The sequence below is a fragment of the Pteropus medius genome, unplaced genomic scaffold, assembly GCF_902729225.1.
Source record: "Pteropus medius unplaced genomic scaffold, Ma_sr-lr_union100, whole genome shotgun sequence".
Lineage (NCBI taxonomy): Eukaryota > Metazoa > Chordata > Mammalia > Chiroptera > Pteropodidae > Pteropus > Pteropus medius.
In genome coordinates this window covers 718,527-736,554 of record NW_024346692.1, presented here as the reverse complement: position 1 = coordinate 736,554, position 18,028 = coordinate 718,527, and the positions used below count along the sequence as shown (strand labels likewise).

Genomic DNA, 18,028 nt, shown 5'->3' with positions numbered 1-18,028 from the left:
TAAATATTATGAATCATACACTCTCTCTAATCTGATGCTCTTTCTTTTTTTGACCCCATGTTTTGTTTTCTGTCTGTCTTTTTCTCTTCATGTAGGCTTTTCAGTCCAGTGTCAAGCTGTTGGAGCAAGGGAGCAAAGGTAAAGAATGATGTAATGCACTGGCTGCCCCAAAGCATCTTTTGTTGTGGAATGGTTATTTCAGTCATCTCTTTATGAATCAAATGTGAGGGGCTGCTTTGTGGAAGGAGTCCTTTGCAAGAGCACATCAACGGGAAAGAAAAAGAGACATTCACTTGGAGGGCTCTTGCTGAAAATGGGTTTAACTCTCCTTTTGCCAGTCACCACCAGCCTGACCTCATACATTTTTAGTACAATGGAGTGGCTGAGCCTTTGAGCACACCACCATTACATCATCGTGGCAAATTAAAGGAGGAGGTGGGAAAAGAGGACTTATTGTTGTCATGGCCCATGAGATGATTGGAACTCAAATTGTTACTGAGAGGTTGGTGGCTCTGCTGGAAAGTGGAACGGAAAAAGTGCTGCTAATTGATAGCCGGCCATTTGTGGAATACAATACCTCCCACATTTTGGAAGCCATTAATATCAACTGTTCCAAGCTTATGAAGCGAAGATTGCAACAGGACAAAGTGTTAATTACAGAACTCATCCAGCATTCAGCAAAACATAAGGTAAATGCTTTATTTTTTTTTCCTTTTGAAATAAATGGACACACTGGGAATAATTTTAAATGAAGCCTCATTTTTTTAAAAGGAGAAAATAATTTGAGGAAGTTTGGTTGCTTTTTAAGCTTTGATACCTTATGATACCTTAAAAGAATTTATTAACCATATTGTCACATTTAAGAATATTTCTAAACTATACAGAGAGGTTAACTTGTTTTAACTTGGTCAAGTGCTGTTTTCCCATTAATGACTTGCTAAAATTGTTTTATTAATTTAAATACTAATAAAAAGTTATAATTAACAAGTTACTGATAATTATTGATAATTATATATTAATATGTAATAGCATGGATATTATTGATAATATGTTAATACACTATTTTGCATTATCTACAAATTTACTGAAAGGAAATTATTGGCTTGGAAAGAAAGTAAAAACTAATTTATGGAAAGGTAAGATAATATTGGTCAAGACGTAAGGGTATTTATTATCTTAAAGGAGTTATTCCTAGGATACCAAAATATCTCTATGGTAGGTAAGGCTATTTTTTTTTATTCAGGAATAAAAATGAATTTATGTTTTAATTTTATTAAACAACTGATTTCTTTGTTATATAGAAACCATTTTTAAAATATTTCTTTGATTCAAGTATCGTTTATTTTGCTTGTTTTACATGCCGTACCCTTTTATAGTGTTAAAGATTTAAAACCAAGGAGTTTTGAACACATCTACCAGAAATAGCATCAAGTCACCTTTTAAAAGTTGATTTTTACAAGCATTTAAACCATTTGTATGCTGTGTTGACTGCCTCTCATTTTTATTCAGATTATTAATTTAAAACAGGAAGCAGTTACTCACTTCAGCACCTTTAGTTTATGGGATTGTTTTTCTCGCCTTCCTTCTTTCCTGACAGCCTCACATTTGCATTTTAGGTTGACATTGATTGCAGTCAGAGGGTTGTAGTTTATGATCAAAGCTCCCAAGATATTGCCTCTCTGTCTTCAGACTGTTTTCTCACTGTACTTCTGGGTAAACTGGAGAAGAGCTTCAGCTCCGTTCACCTGCTTGCAGGTAAGGCTTGTGGTAGAACTGAAAGTACTCAGAATCTGATTTGAGCTCCACGAATAAGCAGTATTTCAGTCATCACAACTTTGATGATTTGTTTATAGCTTTTATTGACGTAACTGTTCTATTGAATTCGAATACTGTTATTCTTCCACAATGGCCACTGTATTTTTGACTTAGCTCAAATATCTCTTCCCTTGGTATTAATTAGTTAGAAGGGCCACATAAATAGATCTCTATGCCTGTATAGATAGCTCAAAGCCAGCTGCTTCTGTCCAGGATTTCCCCATTCACCAGTGATCTAAGAACACCAAATGCTCTACATCTCAGCTCCTGCTCTTAGTTCCCATCCGCTGTAGCAAGAAGCAGACCAGTATTCCCATGTCAAACTGTTATTAAACATTTATAGTTAAAGCAGACTCCAGCAGTAAGATCACGATTTGTAGACATTGTGTACAATGAGGAAGGGAGAGAATGTGTGTAGACTGTGTCTTCTAATAATTAGGGGGACTAGTTTAAAACTTATTTACTTGTGTATTTTCATTTGTTTTTTCAACTGAAAAAAAAAAATCTTAACTTGCAAATGCTAAGCTGCCAGACGATTTATAAAGTGTATGGGAAGGCTAAATATTTCACATTAGCCTTAAAGGAGAGCGGCGTGGGAGTTCCATCTAATCCAATTCCCAAGCAGAATGTTCATCCTTTGCTTCCCCTGTTTTGCAGACATTATTAACGCTCTTTCATTCACACTGGCTCACAGAGCAGGAATACAGTTTGACAATGCACAGTCACCTTTAACACAAAGCTTCTGTGTTTGGTTAGCTTCCACCACAGTAATAGGCTTCCACCACAGTAATAGGCTTTAAAAAATGTGATCTAAGAAAAAAAAATATCGATACTATCATTTTCACGCCTTAATAGTCTTTTGTTGCAAGGGAGGGTACAGTGAACTTGATGTTATTGGCAATTGTTAGAAGTATAAACTTTTCAGTTTTAATATTAATCAGTTATTGGTATGTGAACACTGTCAAAATACTGCAGTTTAGGTAAGATTTGCATATCTCCAGTTCTCTCTTATCAGCCTTTGCTTCAGTTCTCAATGAACCAGCATATAGTTTCCTGTTTCTTTCAAATCATCTATTGCCATAACTTTCGTTTATACTGTGATTCTGTCTGATCTATCTATTAGCTTGCTTAAGTGAAGCCATTTTACTTTAGAATGAAGTTTTCAGAATTCTGTAATTGAGAATTACAGTTTTTGGTTCTGGCTCTTGTTGATAGGTTCTTTTACTGGGAGTATTAATCTGTTTGATGCAACAACCATTATTAGAGTTCCACTAAACTAAGTTGGTAAGTTGAGGAACTCATTTCATATTTGTTGTAGCCACTATAAAGGACTTTACCTTGGAATCCTATTAATGTGACTAGTTTTTCCTAAAATGGGTATGCCAAGATGTGCTTCATGGCAGAGTGATTATACCACCTCACTCTTGTTTGAAACACTTTACCCTGTGGAGGGTGCTCTGACTTGACACTTAGCTAAGCAGACATTCTGTGGAGGAATGAGCTCATGTTGAGTTTCTAGCTCAGGTATTTTAGTTACTTATATACTCTTTCTCCTCTTTACCAAAGAGCACACCTTTGTTACCTGGGAAGGTTCTTACTAGTCATGTATAGCTTTGGGAGGCCCAGTTATTGGACAAAGAAGAAAAAGGACTCAGTCCGATCAGCTAGATCAACCCCAGGGACACATGGAATGACACACTGAGTCAGGACACCCTGACATCCCCACTTCATGAAGGAAATGTTTCCTTAGGCTTAAACACAAGTTTGTCGCGGTAGCACCAAGAACCACACTGAATGTATTGATAGCACCATATCATCACACCCTAGAATCCTGTATTTCTTTTAGCTCAGGAGGTGGCTTCAGAGACTGAATTGCCTTGTTTGGGAGTTTCTGAGCAGCCAGATCTCTTTTGACACCTAAGAGAGAGTTCTAGATGGTTAAAAGCCTCCCCAACCATCTGAAAGCCTCTGACCAATTGAAAATTTCCTTGGTTAGTGAGTCTGTTTCACAGACTAGACAGAAAAATGAGGTTCAGTGGAAGAGAATGCTGGGGAAGGTATGGCCCTTCATTCTTGGCAGCCTGTTTTTTTGCCAAGGTCCAGTTAGTCTTAGGACGTTCCAGGAGTGTGAGAAAGAAAGACTTGGCCACAAATGTTTCTTAAATATTTTGCTTGGTGGGGGTCGGGGGAATAACTGTTGAAAAACACACTAGCTTCTCAGCAGGTACAACAGAAAACTACAAACTACCCCTGTTGCTTTCAGCAGTTAGAGATGCTTGTTAGCCTCATGTGGATGTGATAATAGAAAAAATGTTTTCTTGGAGTAATTTCTCCATCAGTTTAAAGCTTTCAGCTACTCTGAGATTATTCAAGAGGAGAGCATCAAGTATGTAGGATGATTTCTGTAGTCATTAGATATGGAAGTGAAAAATCATGGCTCGAAGTCCATTCCCATTCTCAAGGCTCTTACCCAGAGAAAAATGACTTTGGAGAAGGGGAACGAGAGGACTCCCCTTCAAGAGCTGATAGAAGAGGCATCATAATGATCTCTTTCCTCCAAATATGAGAAGACTCAAACTTACCTGTAGAACATGGTTACGTGGACATAAAAAAATGAAGGCTTACTGAAGGAAGGGGGCATTGGAGTAAGGGGGAATTTTACTGGAATGCAGTAGGCTTAATTCGTTAATATGGACCAGGTCCAGCTTTTGGGATAGGGCTAGTCTGGTAAACTCACCTTCTACCCCACAGATGAAAGAGGTTCTTTAAAGCTGCTTTGACAGCAGATTATCTGTGAGCCTGGATTCCAAGCCTTCTTATCCTGAAACTTTGAATCTGGTTCTGCAATGAACTCTGCCTATATTGGCCACATCGTGGGCCTATTCATTCAGGACCTTGACCCATGCTTGGCTAACTTTCCCTTTTTCTAAGCCCAGTCAGCATTTTGAACAAAATGATTAATTCGATAGCCATATACTATCGTGTCTCAAATCTTTCATTTTTATCTTAATCGTCTTTAACTTATATTGTCACTTTTTCATTTTTTAGCTTAACTCCGCTACTGATTCTCTTTTTGTTCATCTTCGTGTTCCCCACAAGGCCTAGCACTTAAGTTTTTAATAAATATTTGATATTTGATATAAGTTGGCTTCCATGTAGGTTTATACCACTTATATTTTATTTATGATTTATTAGTTTAGGATATAAATTATAGTAGTAAACAGCTGTGAAACTAATCTGGAAGTGTAGCAGAGCTTGGGATTGTTTTGACATAAACGACTTCCAAAGTGTATTTATTCAGATAGAGCAAGCATATAGCTGCTATGGGAAAAGTATTTAATATGAAAATATTTCAGTCTTTAAGTAAATTTAAACATGATTTTAAGATTTAATAAAAATATCCCTGCAATTAGTGCTAATTTTGGTGATCCTTAAATACTGAACTTTGATAAAGAGCTAGTAGCTCTAGGAATCTATTTCCACTCATAGGAAAATACAAGTTCTTGAATCCGTATGAATTGAGAATGGTTGAAATAATTTATGTGTATATATTTACATGTAAATTGATTGTTCTGTTTAGGCATTAGTCTCTCCATAACTAAGTCAAACCAAATCATAGCATTGTTTCACCTTTCCCAAGGAATAAAGGGTTTAATTATCAGTAGCAACCTCATCTTAGCAAAAATGAATGACTTTAGATCCTTTTGGAAAGTTCTCCATCATCATTGATGGATAGGTAATGGCAAAACATTTTTGCACTTTTGTTGATTTTAAAGTCAGTTATAATTAACACAGTCAAAGACATGTCTTACAACCATCTTTAAAAACAAGATTTAAGAATTTGAATTAATGGAATAACAGAATGGGTGTGACAAATATTTGTCTCACAAAAATGACTTTTTAACTGAGGATCCTATTGCGAGGATCATACTAGATAATGCATGTGGAATCTCTATATATAAGTAGCCTTTCTGTAAAAAAATTATTATGAGTTAGAAAAGTTGCCAACGTTGACTTATTGGTAACTTTTTTTAGTCTTACTAACCTTCAAAAAACTAGTTCTCTTTAAAAAATCATTTTTTCTTGCCTTTTATTCATTGTGTATCATTTTATTCTACTTGCCTTTGTCTATTATATTTCTGAGGGTGCCAGATTGAAAATAAATAAAGAAGAGAAAAACTATCGAATTTGGACTTTTATTTTGTGCTAACAGAGAAAAGAAAATAAATGGGTTAATTTAGTAAAAATCAAGATCACCTTACAGATGAAAAATACTGTTCTATTATTTCCCCCTCTCTTTTCTTACTGTTATAACTCTGAGTAACAGCAGAAAGGACCCATAATGGTTTTTAAATTCTGCAGCACTCATTTTTATCCTGTGATGCAGCACAGGATAATCCTACAGCAAAAAACCATAAATGAATCACAGACTTCAGCCCTTTCATTTACAGATGAGGAAAATAACAGAGCCCTTGAGTGACTTTCTCAAGCCCTCACTTTTCTTACTGTGCGCCCAAAGCCCATATCCGCAGTAATTCCAGAGTCTTCTGGAATTTCATCAGGAGGCTGGACTGGCAGTCAAGGGTGCCCATTTCAGATCAGGCTTATCTTGAAAGGCTCTTTTTGTAGTAGCTCTCTCTCAGTCTCTGTAGATTTCAGTCATATTCTTACTTCACATTTTATGAAATGAGCAATGTATAAAAATATTCCGTATGTAAAAATATTTTAAAGCATTAAGTTATTTTAGCCATAGGGGATCATCAAATAAAAGTCTGACTACTCTGTTCTGCGCTGAAGTATAGCTCTGAGTAATGATAGAAGTTACCATTAATTAAGCACTTACTGTTAGGTACAGCGTTAGGTACACTGCTAAGGGCTTTTGTAAACATTTAGTCTCTGTATACAGCTAAGGTCTTAAGGTTTGCTGTAGTTAAAAGCCAAAAACATATTTGTTTTGAGTTAGATTTGCTAGGGTAGTTAGAGCTAGGAGTGAATAAAAATGTGTTTGACTCTACACATTTGCAGTTTAACGGGGATCTGGATTTAGTCAGCAGTTCTGTGTAATAAACGTATAGCTTTAGTTTAATGGTATCAATTACTGTCCTTCCTAGTGGAAGTATAGCAATACCTGAACCTTCTGGTTATGGGTTTTGCTGTACATGCTATTGTTATCAGTTCTTTTACCTAGTTTGGGATTTCTTCTGTCCCTTTGTCTAGAGAAGAGAAATCTTTAATTATTCCATTTCAAATCCTGTAATAGTTAGTAAAAGAGAGTAATATTAATGGATTTTAATAAAAGTACTGTAGTTATTCAGGAATTGGCTATTTTGTGTTTAAAAAGCCACAGTGACTGAGTGCCACTGAAAACAGACTAAAAACAGGTGCTATTTTGCTCACTGGTTGCTGTGTATTTGCTGGCTCTGTTCTGAGCTTCTGTTTGCATGAGGTTATTCTAACTGGATCATCTTTTCTCCAATTGCTACCTGCCAGCGTGTGGTAAGCCAGTTTATATTACTTCCCAGCTACCAGTGGCTAAGATATAATGCCTAAGGCTGTGTCTTTTAAAAAATGAACTGCAGAACAAACTAAAGATAGTTCCTCAGTTCCTCATCCTGATATTTTGTACAAACCAGACAAAAGCAGCCTAGATGAAAGCAGTGACATCAGTTTTCTCTTGCCTCAGTCATGTTATCTGTGTGCTCTGGAGAAGTGGTAGGTCCAGACCTTTTCATTCAGTCAGCCTCTCAGTATTTGATGGGCACTCTTCTGATTGGGCACAGGGCTGGGCTCTGAGAGTGGAATACCAGAAAAGCAAAAGGCTTGCCCCTGCCCTTGAGAAGCTAGTGGCTGATTTGGTGAAACACACCTAGAGTGGAGAAAGCAGAAGCATGTGATAATGTGCTGAAGTATATGTGACATAGTGATAAGGAATGACTTGGTATAGTCTGTAAAAGTTGGGGAAGATTTGATAACAAGTGGGATTTTAATCAAACCTTAAAAGATGAGTAAGATTTGGGTGGGGAGGGTCCTTGGTATGCTAACTGAGGGAGAGAAACATGATTAAAAATGTCAGGAATGAACATAGATTTTAGGGGATAGCAAGAGACTAGAGTGGATTTTTGTGAAGGGGAGAAATGAGAATTAAGAGGAAATGAAATCAAATTATGCAAACCTTTTAAACCAGCAGGGCGAATTTGTACTTTGTTGTGGTGGGCATTGTGAGCCATTGGCGATTTAGGGACAACACGTCACCTCTCAATCACTAGATTTTTCTTCTGACCTTTGCTCTCCTCCTCCTCTTCTGCTAAGTCAAGTCAACATCATCCCTCCCTCACATTGTTCCAGGAGCCTCTGAACTGGTCTTCTCACACCCTCTGTCTCGCCACCTTCCAATCCATTACACTATAGCCAAAGTTATATTTTTATTTTATGTTCTTAATGTAATCCTGATTATATCACTTTCCAGTTTAAGATGCATCAGTGCCCTTAGGATAAATTCTAAAGTCCTTAGCTGACTTACAAGGCCCTTCAGTTACTCTCCTGCCTACCTCTGTAACTTCATCTAATACTGCGTTAAGCCCTCAGTTTGTTTGTTCATTTATTCTAGCTCATTAGGCCTTATCTCAGTGGTTCTAAGCCTATAGCATCAATCTCTCTGGGCCTTCACAGAGGCCCTCTCCTCTTCTTCTCCACTCAGGTGTTAAGCCTTCTCTAGCTATCAGGCAAAGTTGGTTTCCTCTGTTATATATACCTTGACCACCTACCATAATTAGTTAATTATTCTAATTATTTGGTTCGAGTTTGTCCCACTAAACTGTTAATTCCAGAGAGGGCCTCTGTCTTGGTCACCACTATCTCCATCATCTAGCACTCTGTTCAGCTCACAGTAGGTGCTCATTAAATGAATGTTTGTTCATTTAATGGTCTCTACTGTTTGGTTGACTGTACAGGTAACAGTTTTCTCACTGCTCTATGAAACCTCTGGGGAAGCTAAGCAGTTGGTCAAAAATGAGGACTGTTCATAGAATAAAATACACAAAAGTGGTCTTATGGGAGAGCTTGCTGCAGAGTAGATGAGAAAGCTTTGAGCTTCACATGGAAAGGCCTGAGAAATGAGTTCCATGGTAATGATACATGGACAGTTTATGCATTACTCAAATTTGATTCTTAAGAGTCTTTCCAGAGACCAGACTCATACTTTTCCTTTTGACTCATAGCATTATCTCCTGATTTTCTGAGACGTAGAGGTATTACGGGACTCCAAACCATTGTGGAGTCCTTGAGCCACTTAGGGACAAAAATTTTCTCTTCACATTTCTTATAGAGTTCCCTGGGTATGGCAAAAGCACACCGAGGAGGATTCAGTGTTGGTTTTGGATGACCAAAGCAGCATTCACCAATTCTACCTTTTTTTTCCTTTAGTAGCAGAAAAATGTCTTTTTTTTTTTCCCTGTGCCACCTTTCTTACCCTGAGAGTCTTCTGGGACATTGTCGTCTAAGAATAGGAAGCAGATTCTCGGCCCCCACCCATGCCAACATAGCTTTTGGCTTTGAATGGAATCAGGAAATCCTTTTGAACACCAAAAATATACAAGACTTATGTCCATCAACAGCTATTCATTGTTACAAGGAAGGATTCAATAAACATTTATTGAATTCTAATTATGTGCTAAGCACTATGCTAAATGCTGAGATGATTACAAATAAATGTGAGACTTAATTCTTATCCACAAGTAGTTCACAGTGTATTATAACTAGAGAAGTAAGAGGTCCCAATACACAAATATAATTCACAGTACCAGGTCAGTGGTAACTACTTATTGTCAGGTGATTGCTCTTAATTTTATAGAAGTTCTAAGTTGACAAGACCGTATCTAGATACATTGGCCAGGAAAGTTTTTTTTAAAAAATGTAATAGAACAGTGTTGAAGCTATCAGAGAGCAACTCACACAGTAAAGGGAGAGTATATCTGAAACTCGTTTCAGTGGTGAGTGTTCAGGAGGCTTTACTGTAAAATGTATTTTATTGGTCATGGTAAAAATTGGAATATGCTGCTGTAGAAAAGGTGTGACTTGCCTGTGGTTTAGAAGGAAATATAAAATGGATTGGAAGGACTGAATTGCCAAAAGTAAGGCAAAATTAGGTTGGACAGTTGGGATTAGATTACGAAGGATCTTGAATGTTTGGCTAAGAATTTTGGGTTTCATTCTATTTGGGAGCAGAGAATACATCAAAAGTTTATTTTAGAATTCTTAATCTTGTGACATGTGGAAACATTAGAAAAAGGACAAGTGGATCAGAGAAAGCTGTTAATGAATTTATCTAAGAATGAAGTACAAAGGTGATGGGCTAGGGTGGTAGCAGGAAAATAGATAGAAAATACATTATAAAAGTAAGTCAGTTTGTAGGTGTACCAACTGAATGTTGCTGAGATGCCTGGGAGAATGGGGCTCACATGAACAGGAATGCAGAATGAGAGGGAGATGATGGCTTTGAATTTATTTAAAAAGTGTTAATAAGTCTTTCAAGTGAAAATGACCAAAGGGGATTGAAAAGGTTTGATTGGAGTTTGGGACATGAAGCCCAAAAACACAGACTTGGAAATCTTTGATTTTCAGGTGAAAATGAGCAAATGCGATCTCCCCTTAATAACCTCCCCTTTCGTGCTGATGAAAGTAGAGGCATCTGAATCATTCTCAGGATGTCCCAGGGTGCTGTTTGCTTGGCTGTTGTCTTCCTATCTTAACGTTACTAGACCAGTCAGGGTTGCCTCTGTGAAGCTGGCTTTCCTACTTAGTGCACTTGCGGATTTTATGAGCCAAGTGGTGGATTCTGGTCACATCCCTTTTGATTGGTTAGTTTGGTTATATTCTTCAACCAATATTTGTATGAGAGCATTTATTAAGAGTCCTGCCTAGCTCTGTGTGTGCATTTTAGGGAAGGAATTTCTGGGCATAGCTGTGTAGTGCCAATTTGAAAGATCAATAAAATAGTAAAAATATCACTACATCTTCTGAAAACTCTACTAAACACCACTTCTGGATTTTGCCAATCGAATTGACTAAATAACGTTATCTTGAGGAATAATAACATTTAGGTATTCACAAGAAGTTGTAAGTTGCATTATTTTAGTACTTGGTGATTATTTTAATACTAGTACTTTGAAATTTTAAAATTCACTTACTGCGTATATGATAACTGTGTGAATCTAAATTTTAGATTAGCTAGAATTTCTCACTCCCCTGTTGTGCCAGGTGATTATAGAGTTGCTTAATATAGAGTGAACTTTTTTGTTATTTATGGGACAAGTTTTATGAGATGTAGGTCACTTGTCATGCTTCCTGGAGGGTCTCTGCAGAAGTGTATATTTGTCCGCTTTCCTCTTGAGTGGATGGAGTGGATGGAATAAGAGTTTAAAATTAATGCTTTATATCACTTGGGATTTTTCTTTTTAGTGCTGCTTATTGATTCAGTGCTGCTCAGTGGAGACTTGAGTAGATGGGACATCAATGGAATGTTGCTAATGTCATTGAGAAAACCATGATATGCTCTCCACCTTCCTAGAAATGATTTATCAAACCTGTGTGGCATGGCTTGCCCAGACCAACCTATATGTATTGGAATATGACAGTCACATATTTTTGTTTGCTTTCTTTGGGGATACAAAATTATGTTGCTTTAATTTTTGTTTTTATTTCAACTCTCCATGTATAGTCTGCTGACCCTGGAAGAATTCTAACCATACTTAAGTCTTTTTAAATTTTTAAGTTGCTAGAGAACAAAGTCGCCTGAATCAGTCACTTCAGACTAAAGCAGAAAATAATTACTCTTAAAGTAATTAAAATATATCACTTATTGTGAAATATACATTTCAACATCTCAATTTTTAATATTAGGGTTGTCTCCTTTGTGCAATAGCAAAGCAGCAGATTTTAGTTTCAGTATGGCAAGAACTGTAGTTTTCTCTACAGGTGCAGGTATATTCCACATAAATCTTTCACATACATTCTAGAATAAGTAAATGAATGGGTTATATTTATGTCACAAAAAGGGAGTCTTTGTTTTATACAAGGATTAAACTCCATGAGAGCTATATTTAAAAACTATGAAACTATAAATTATATGAAAATGGTTTAATATACAAAAATTAAATTTGCTGTGACTTTTAAAAAAAGTCTCCCATAAAGTAGAGCTTTGTGTATATGCTATTTCTGTATATAGCCATGGAATCCATTCACAAAATGGGAGGACATTGCCTTTAATTCTTCCCTCCCACTTAGGCCAACTCTGCACACCTATTTGAACTGAAGCATAAGTAGAGAAGTACTAATTTCTTCCTGTAGGGAGAAATAATGAAATTAACATTTATCTCTAGTTTGATGAATAGGGATCCATTTTAGAATTTGAGATTTAGAAATATTTTTTTAACATCACTAAGCTGTAGTAAAGGGCTACTTTTGTTTATTATGTAAACATTCTTTCATTTTAAGAAGAAACACTGATTTCTAACTGATGGCAAGGGTCAGAGGGAAAAGAATGACTAACTGGAATTATTTAGTAGAATTGTTGTATGTATTTTATTTTACTTGGCAGAGTCTTTTTTTTCTCTGAAAATTGAATGGCGGTTCACATTAGCTTTTACAGAAAATGGTATTTATGAATGGAATTGTGAAGGAGGTACACTGAAGGGAAAGATTTTTTTCTTGGCTGAATTACAATAAAGTAATACATAAATTATGAATGCCTTTAAGCTTTAAGAAAACCAAATGTTTTCTCTGTCCAAATAATATATATGTCTTTATTTATAAACATTCATTCTACTGGTTAGATTTGTGAAATACTAATAAACAGAAATATTGATTTTTAACATTGCAGTATGTCTGTCCATCCAAATCTGTAGAAGCCAAATGTCTACACACCTCTGTCTGCCCGTCTCCCATCCCCATTTCTCTACAGGCCAGGGGTGTCTGCGTATGTGTCTTCCTTCCTCTTAAATCCTTCTGGCATAAGGAGGCCTAGCAACTACACCTGTTCTAAATGCAGGTCTGTCTTAGGGAAGCACATATGGCTTATATGTTTTTTATTTTATACATTCCCAGATGATAAACAGCATTAAATCTAGGGATAGGAGAAACTTGGCAAGATTGGATGGTGAGTCAAAACCTTGAACAACTTTAAAAATATTTTAAAACTTTTTCAAGAAGCTTATCAGTTTTTCAGTACTACTTTCACAGTGAACAAAGGAGGATAATAAACTGATGTTATGTCTTCCATAATGTAATCTCCTGTGGAGTCTATGGGTCAGCCCACAGCTATGACAAGGACAGATAAGATGACTCTATTCTGTGTGTCAGCCATTTGTAACAAAAAGTTTACATAAATGAATTGTACTTTTCTTCTTATTAGATTGAGTTTATAAGAGGAAGAGGAACATTTTAGACATTTCAAAACTGAGTTGCTGATGAAGCCACAGATAGTTTTTCAAAGGTTCGGGGAAATCAGGCAATGTCTCATCTGTTGTTAATTAATGAAATGAAACTGGGGTCACTAGAGTACAGCAATGAATGAAAGGTCAGTGAATGGAAAAAACTGTCAATGAAGGAGGATGTTAGCAGAGTGGAACATTGTCATAGATAAAGATCAGGGAAAATGTGCCCTTTGGCTGAGGTAGTTTTTTCTGCAAGTGACTAGGAGCCATAGTTTGGGACATTTCAAGCCAGACTGAACACTAAATGAATGCTCTGATTTCAGCAAAATCTGTTAAATATTTCAAAGCTGTTCGTGTTTGTGCTAGAGATTAGTTGAAAAATTTTGTAGAAAAAGTTTCCTTTTGTTTTGTAATGTGGTTTATAATGTATTATTCCTGTGTTGTTTGTCTTTTGGGTTTTGTTTTGAAGCTGAATACCATTTTTCTCTCATTTATTTCTGTTCTCTGTCTTAGAATTTTCTAGAACCTTACTCATTTTTGTGATCCACTGATGTTAAAGTGATTTAGGATCACTGTACTGATTAATGATGGAGCCGGACCTTAAACAGCCCAGGCTGGCTGGCTCTCAATTTAGGACTGTTGCAAAATTGTATCTTCTCTGAGATGATCTGTGGAGGATGGCCGGAAAGTCATGAACTGATCATGAATAAACCAGTGACTATATTTGTTTCAACTAGTTCATCATGCAAAGTGCATTTAAAGAATCTTGTGCCTCTGATCATGTCAGACCTCCTCCCCTTTTTTCTCTGTCATTGAAGCTTTTGAACCTTATGGCTTTGGGGCAGCAAGGCTCTTCTGTCAGTTTGGAAGAGGCCTGTGGCCCTTTTTAGCCTGCTATTTAGACCTGGCAGGTCACTGCCAGTGAGAGGAGGATCCCATAAATATGCAGGCGTCCCCACATCCTAGAGAGAGCTAATCCCGTAGTATTTAAAGAAATGATATAGCACAGCAAATTGAGGGTACAGTCTCAAGTCAGACTGCTGGGGCTCATGTCCTGTCTCTTCTAGTTAGTACCCTCTGTCTTTCTGAACCTCTATTTTTTAAATCTGTAAAATGGAAATAATGCCTACCTTATAGGGTAGTTGTAAAGATTGAATAAATACTTGTAAACTGCTTAGAGCAATGCGTGTCACATAGTAAATGTTCGATAATTCTCTGATTATTTGTATTATTTGAAAGTATGATTACTTATAAATTTAAAATGGAATTTTAGTTTCCTTGGATTATTTGGTTTCTCTTTTTTCTGAGAATATTTACTGGAATATTGTTTTGTTGGATTTAAATAAGAGAGACCATCCCATAAACTGGAGCCAGAATAGGAAAAAAAAAAAAAAATGGAAACAGTTCTTTAGAGAAACACCAGAACTACAGAAGTTAATAGAAGTTAAAATTTAAACTAATATAGTTAAATTATAATTAAAATAGTGCCTTTCAGTTATTTTGTTGGTAGGTATAAGATGGGCAAAGAATGATGAGACTTTTTAACATTTGTTGTTATAAGAACTACTTTGGGGGAAAAAACTTCACCTTAAATAACTGTGTTATGCAATTAGAGAGGCTGAAAAGGAACAAAACAGTAATAGAAACAAAATTGTAAATCCTGTACAGTGGCAATCATATACATGTGCCAGCATTGGCTGATCCCTTTTTTGAGATTGTCTGTGGGTTATACTTGTAGATGTAGGAATTCTGACTGCATTTCTGTAGTTGCAGCGGCCCTAGTATAGCATTTCCTTTAAATATGAGTTCTGGTTATTTATAGATTTTAGGAGAGAAATGGGAGGGGAATTCCATGGTCAAATAAGTTTGGGAAACTTACTTGAGTTTAATAAAATTAAACTAGTTTCTTTGGAGATTCTTTTCAGAGTCCTTAATGTGCTGTCTGACTCTTCCAGGGAGATATGATGTGCTGTATTTCTCTTACTTTTTGGACCAATATCTCATCTATCAGCTTCCTTCAGGACACCAGCACTCTGGAGCACACTTTGGGAAATATAATCTTAGAAGCATTGCTTTTTTCACTTTGTGTGTCTGGTGAATCCTAACAAGGTGTAGCTAAACAACTAGCTGCAGGTCAGGGGTGGAGAAAGGCCTCAACAGTTGAGGCTGGTTCTAAATGTATGATCACCTTGTTGAAATAATCATTACTGATGCCTGTAGAGTACTTACTATGTGTTGGGCACAAAGTACTTTAGATGTGTTAACTGATCCTTTCAACAATATGAGGTAGGTATGATCATTAGCCCTATTTATAGATGAGGAAACTAATAGCCAGAGGGCTTAAATAGCTTGCCTAAATCAGACAACTAGAAAGTGGTGAAGGTAGGATTTGGACTTGGTATATATAAGAGCCTGGTGCTCTACTTTCTCTGTTGCATAATCGTGGACTTGTATATGTGTGGTTTATATGTGATATGTGCAGGCACGGAGTGGAGTGGTGGTGGTGGTGGTGGTGGTGGTGTTGGTATTCCTGGGTGGGAGAAGAGAATGAAAGTGTGAAATAAGTTTTGTATGGCTGAAGGTCATGGTTGGAAAAGGTAAGAAATGAAACCATGGAAACGTGCAGGTAAAGATCTCGAGGACTTGGAGGATCTGTCACACAAAGGAATTTGGGGTTTCTATAATGGAACCACCTATTCTTTCCATCAGGTTACCTTAAGCACTTTAGCAAGCAAACTGCTTATGAGTAAAACAGTGCAGATACTTAGTCAGGCTGGAGGCTAACTTTTCTATTTTGCAGATGGCGTAGTTGTCACTGACTTCCCGCCATCCTAGCTTGCTGTATTATGGAACTTATACTGAGCAAACAGACACAGGAGTCCAGCAGATTATGCTTGAGTTGAACATAAATACAGGGACGAATAAGGGATGGCACTCCCTCTCAACACCCTGTACTTCTGCATTTTTGTTTGAGGGCATATTTTGTATATTTCTGGTAGTTGATTAAATACTGATAGAGTGTAACTTAAGGAAATGGATTTATGGATGTCATAAATATTTATGAGACTTTTAGGGTCTTGTTTAAGGCTTGATTAAAGAGGTAATATCGGGGCTGCCTTGTCTTCTAATAAGACTTTGACATGTTAATTATTTTTTAATTAAATAGTATTTAAAATATATAAGTGTTCTCTGTGATCCAAATTTCTTTGGTTCCTGAGTTTGAACTTAGTGAGTAGTGAGGCTTTGGATAGCAGGGGATTTATCTGGAACCCAGCGAAGACCTTATTCATTTTTTCTTTTCCCAGAGAAAGTAAGAGTGCCTCCTATGGCTAGATAGATTTCATTAAGAAGTAGCAAGATTGTGACTTAATGAAGGTCATAGAGCAGGTCATTGTAAGGACAGGAATAGGAGAAAACAGAATTTTTGTGAGTCAAGGAATCTTACCACAATGCCGTCATGTAGCCTAACCAATTAGTGTCTGTCAGCACTTCTTTATAGTGCTCAGCAAAATGAACAGGAGACCCCAGAAGTCAGTGGTAATTATGGAAACCTTGTCAAATTGCCCAGGGAATCTCAAGAACTTGACATAGAGAATATTTGCAAGAGCTGAGTATGTTTGTGATACCTTTGCAATTAAAAAAAAACAAAAACAAAACAAAGCAAAACCCTGTATAGTAGGAAGATTTAAACTTAAGAAAGAATTTTTTTCTTGATCAATTTTATCTTGAAGAAATACCATCTGGTCCCAGTTCACATTTCTTACATCCCCATTTTGTTTCTGTGAATAAATTGTCTTGCCTTGCTTACTTGCTACTTAGCTTAAATCCTCTTTACATTTCACAAAAAATAAAAAATAAAAATATTCACACGGAGGATGATGAGAGGGAAGCAAATGTTATCTGTGTGCATGGCATAATTTTATGCTATTTATTCTTAGGTGGATTTGCTGAGTTCTCCCGTTGTTTCCCTGGCCTTTGTGAAGGAAAATCCACTCTAGTTCCTACCTGCATTTCTCAGCCTTGCTTACCTGTTGCCAACATTGGGCCAACTCGAATTCTTCCCAATCTTTATCTTGGCTGCCAGCGAGACGTCCTCAACAAGGTGGGTGCTTTGAAAATATCCTTCACTGCAGGGTTTACTCTTAGCAGCTAGAGAAACAGCGATGCCCATTAGCTGTCATTTCAGACACACTGGGCTCCCAGAAAGAAAGTATACCATTCTCATTATGACTCCACTGGAGAGCAGTTGCATCATCTTTTGGAGAGCCGTTTTGTTTGATGTTAATGATTGCCATAGGAAACCTAAACTGTTATATTTGCTTGTTCCTCATAGGTCCAAGAGACTTGGAATAGGATAGGATTTTTCAGAATTTTAGTCTTATTTTCTTAGCGTATTCATTGTTCTACTATAATAATTGGACACACTCAGGACAGCTAATACTTCCTGACTTCACACAATTGTCGCAGCACGCTAGAAAGGGACTCAGGTTGAGCTTGGATTGAGGACGTCATGACCACTAGCTGGAGGGGTGGGAGAAGGTGGTAAAAAGATGGTGAGGCCTAAGCCACATGGTCTGAGGCTTATTGGAGCAGTTTTGTTGAGAAAGAAGGAAGAGCATCGATTTTTGCTGGAAAGGACGTGGGCTGTACTAGACAAGATGTGTCCAGTAGAGGAACCCATGTCGATCAAGGCCACTGTCATAATGGTACAAGCATAACAACTGTAGTAGAACTAAAATTTGTCTGCCTCCATAGCTTATACGTTCTTAACCAGCAGTGCCAGA

The 18,028-nt window shown here is 36.9% G+C and overlaps 1 protein-coding gene across 1 annotated transcript in view; it reads left to right on the top strand.

Moving 5' to 3' along the window:
• Positions 1 to 18,028, top strand: part of DUSP16 (dual specificity phosphatase 16) — a 69,654-nt gene that overhangs the window by 31,783 nt on the left and 19,843 nt on the right. The window contains exons 3-5 of the mRNA XM_039876373.1: positions 96 to 689; positions 1,617 to 1,755; positions 17,183 to 17,346. Of these exons, the coding sequence (XP_039732307.1) occupies positions 462 to 689; positions 1,617 to 1,755; positions 17,183 to 17,346 (531 nt within the window). The 5' untranslated portion in view covers positions 96 to 461. The remainder of the gene's footprint in view (positions 1 to 95; positions 690 to 1,616; positions 1,756 to 17,182; positions 17,347 to 18,028) is intronic.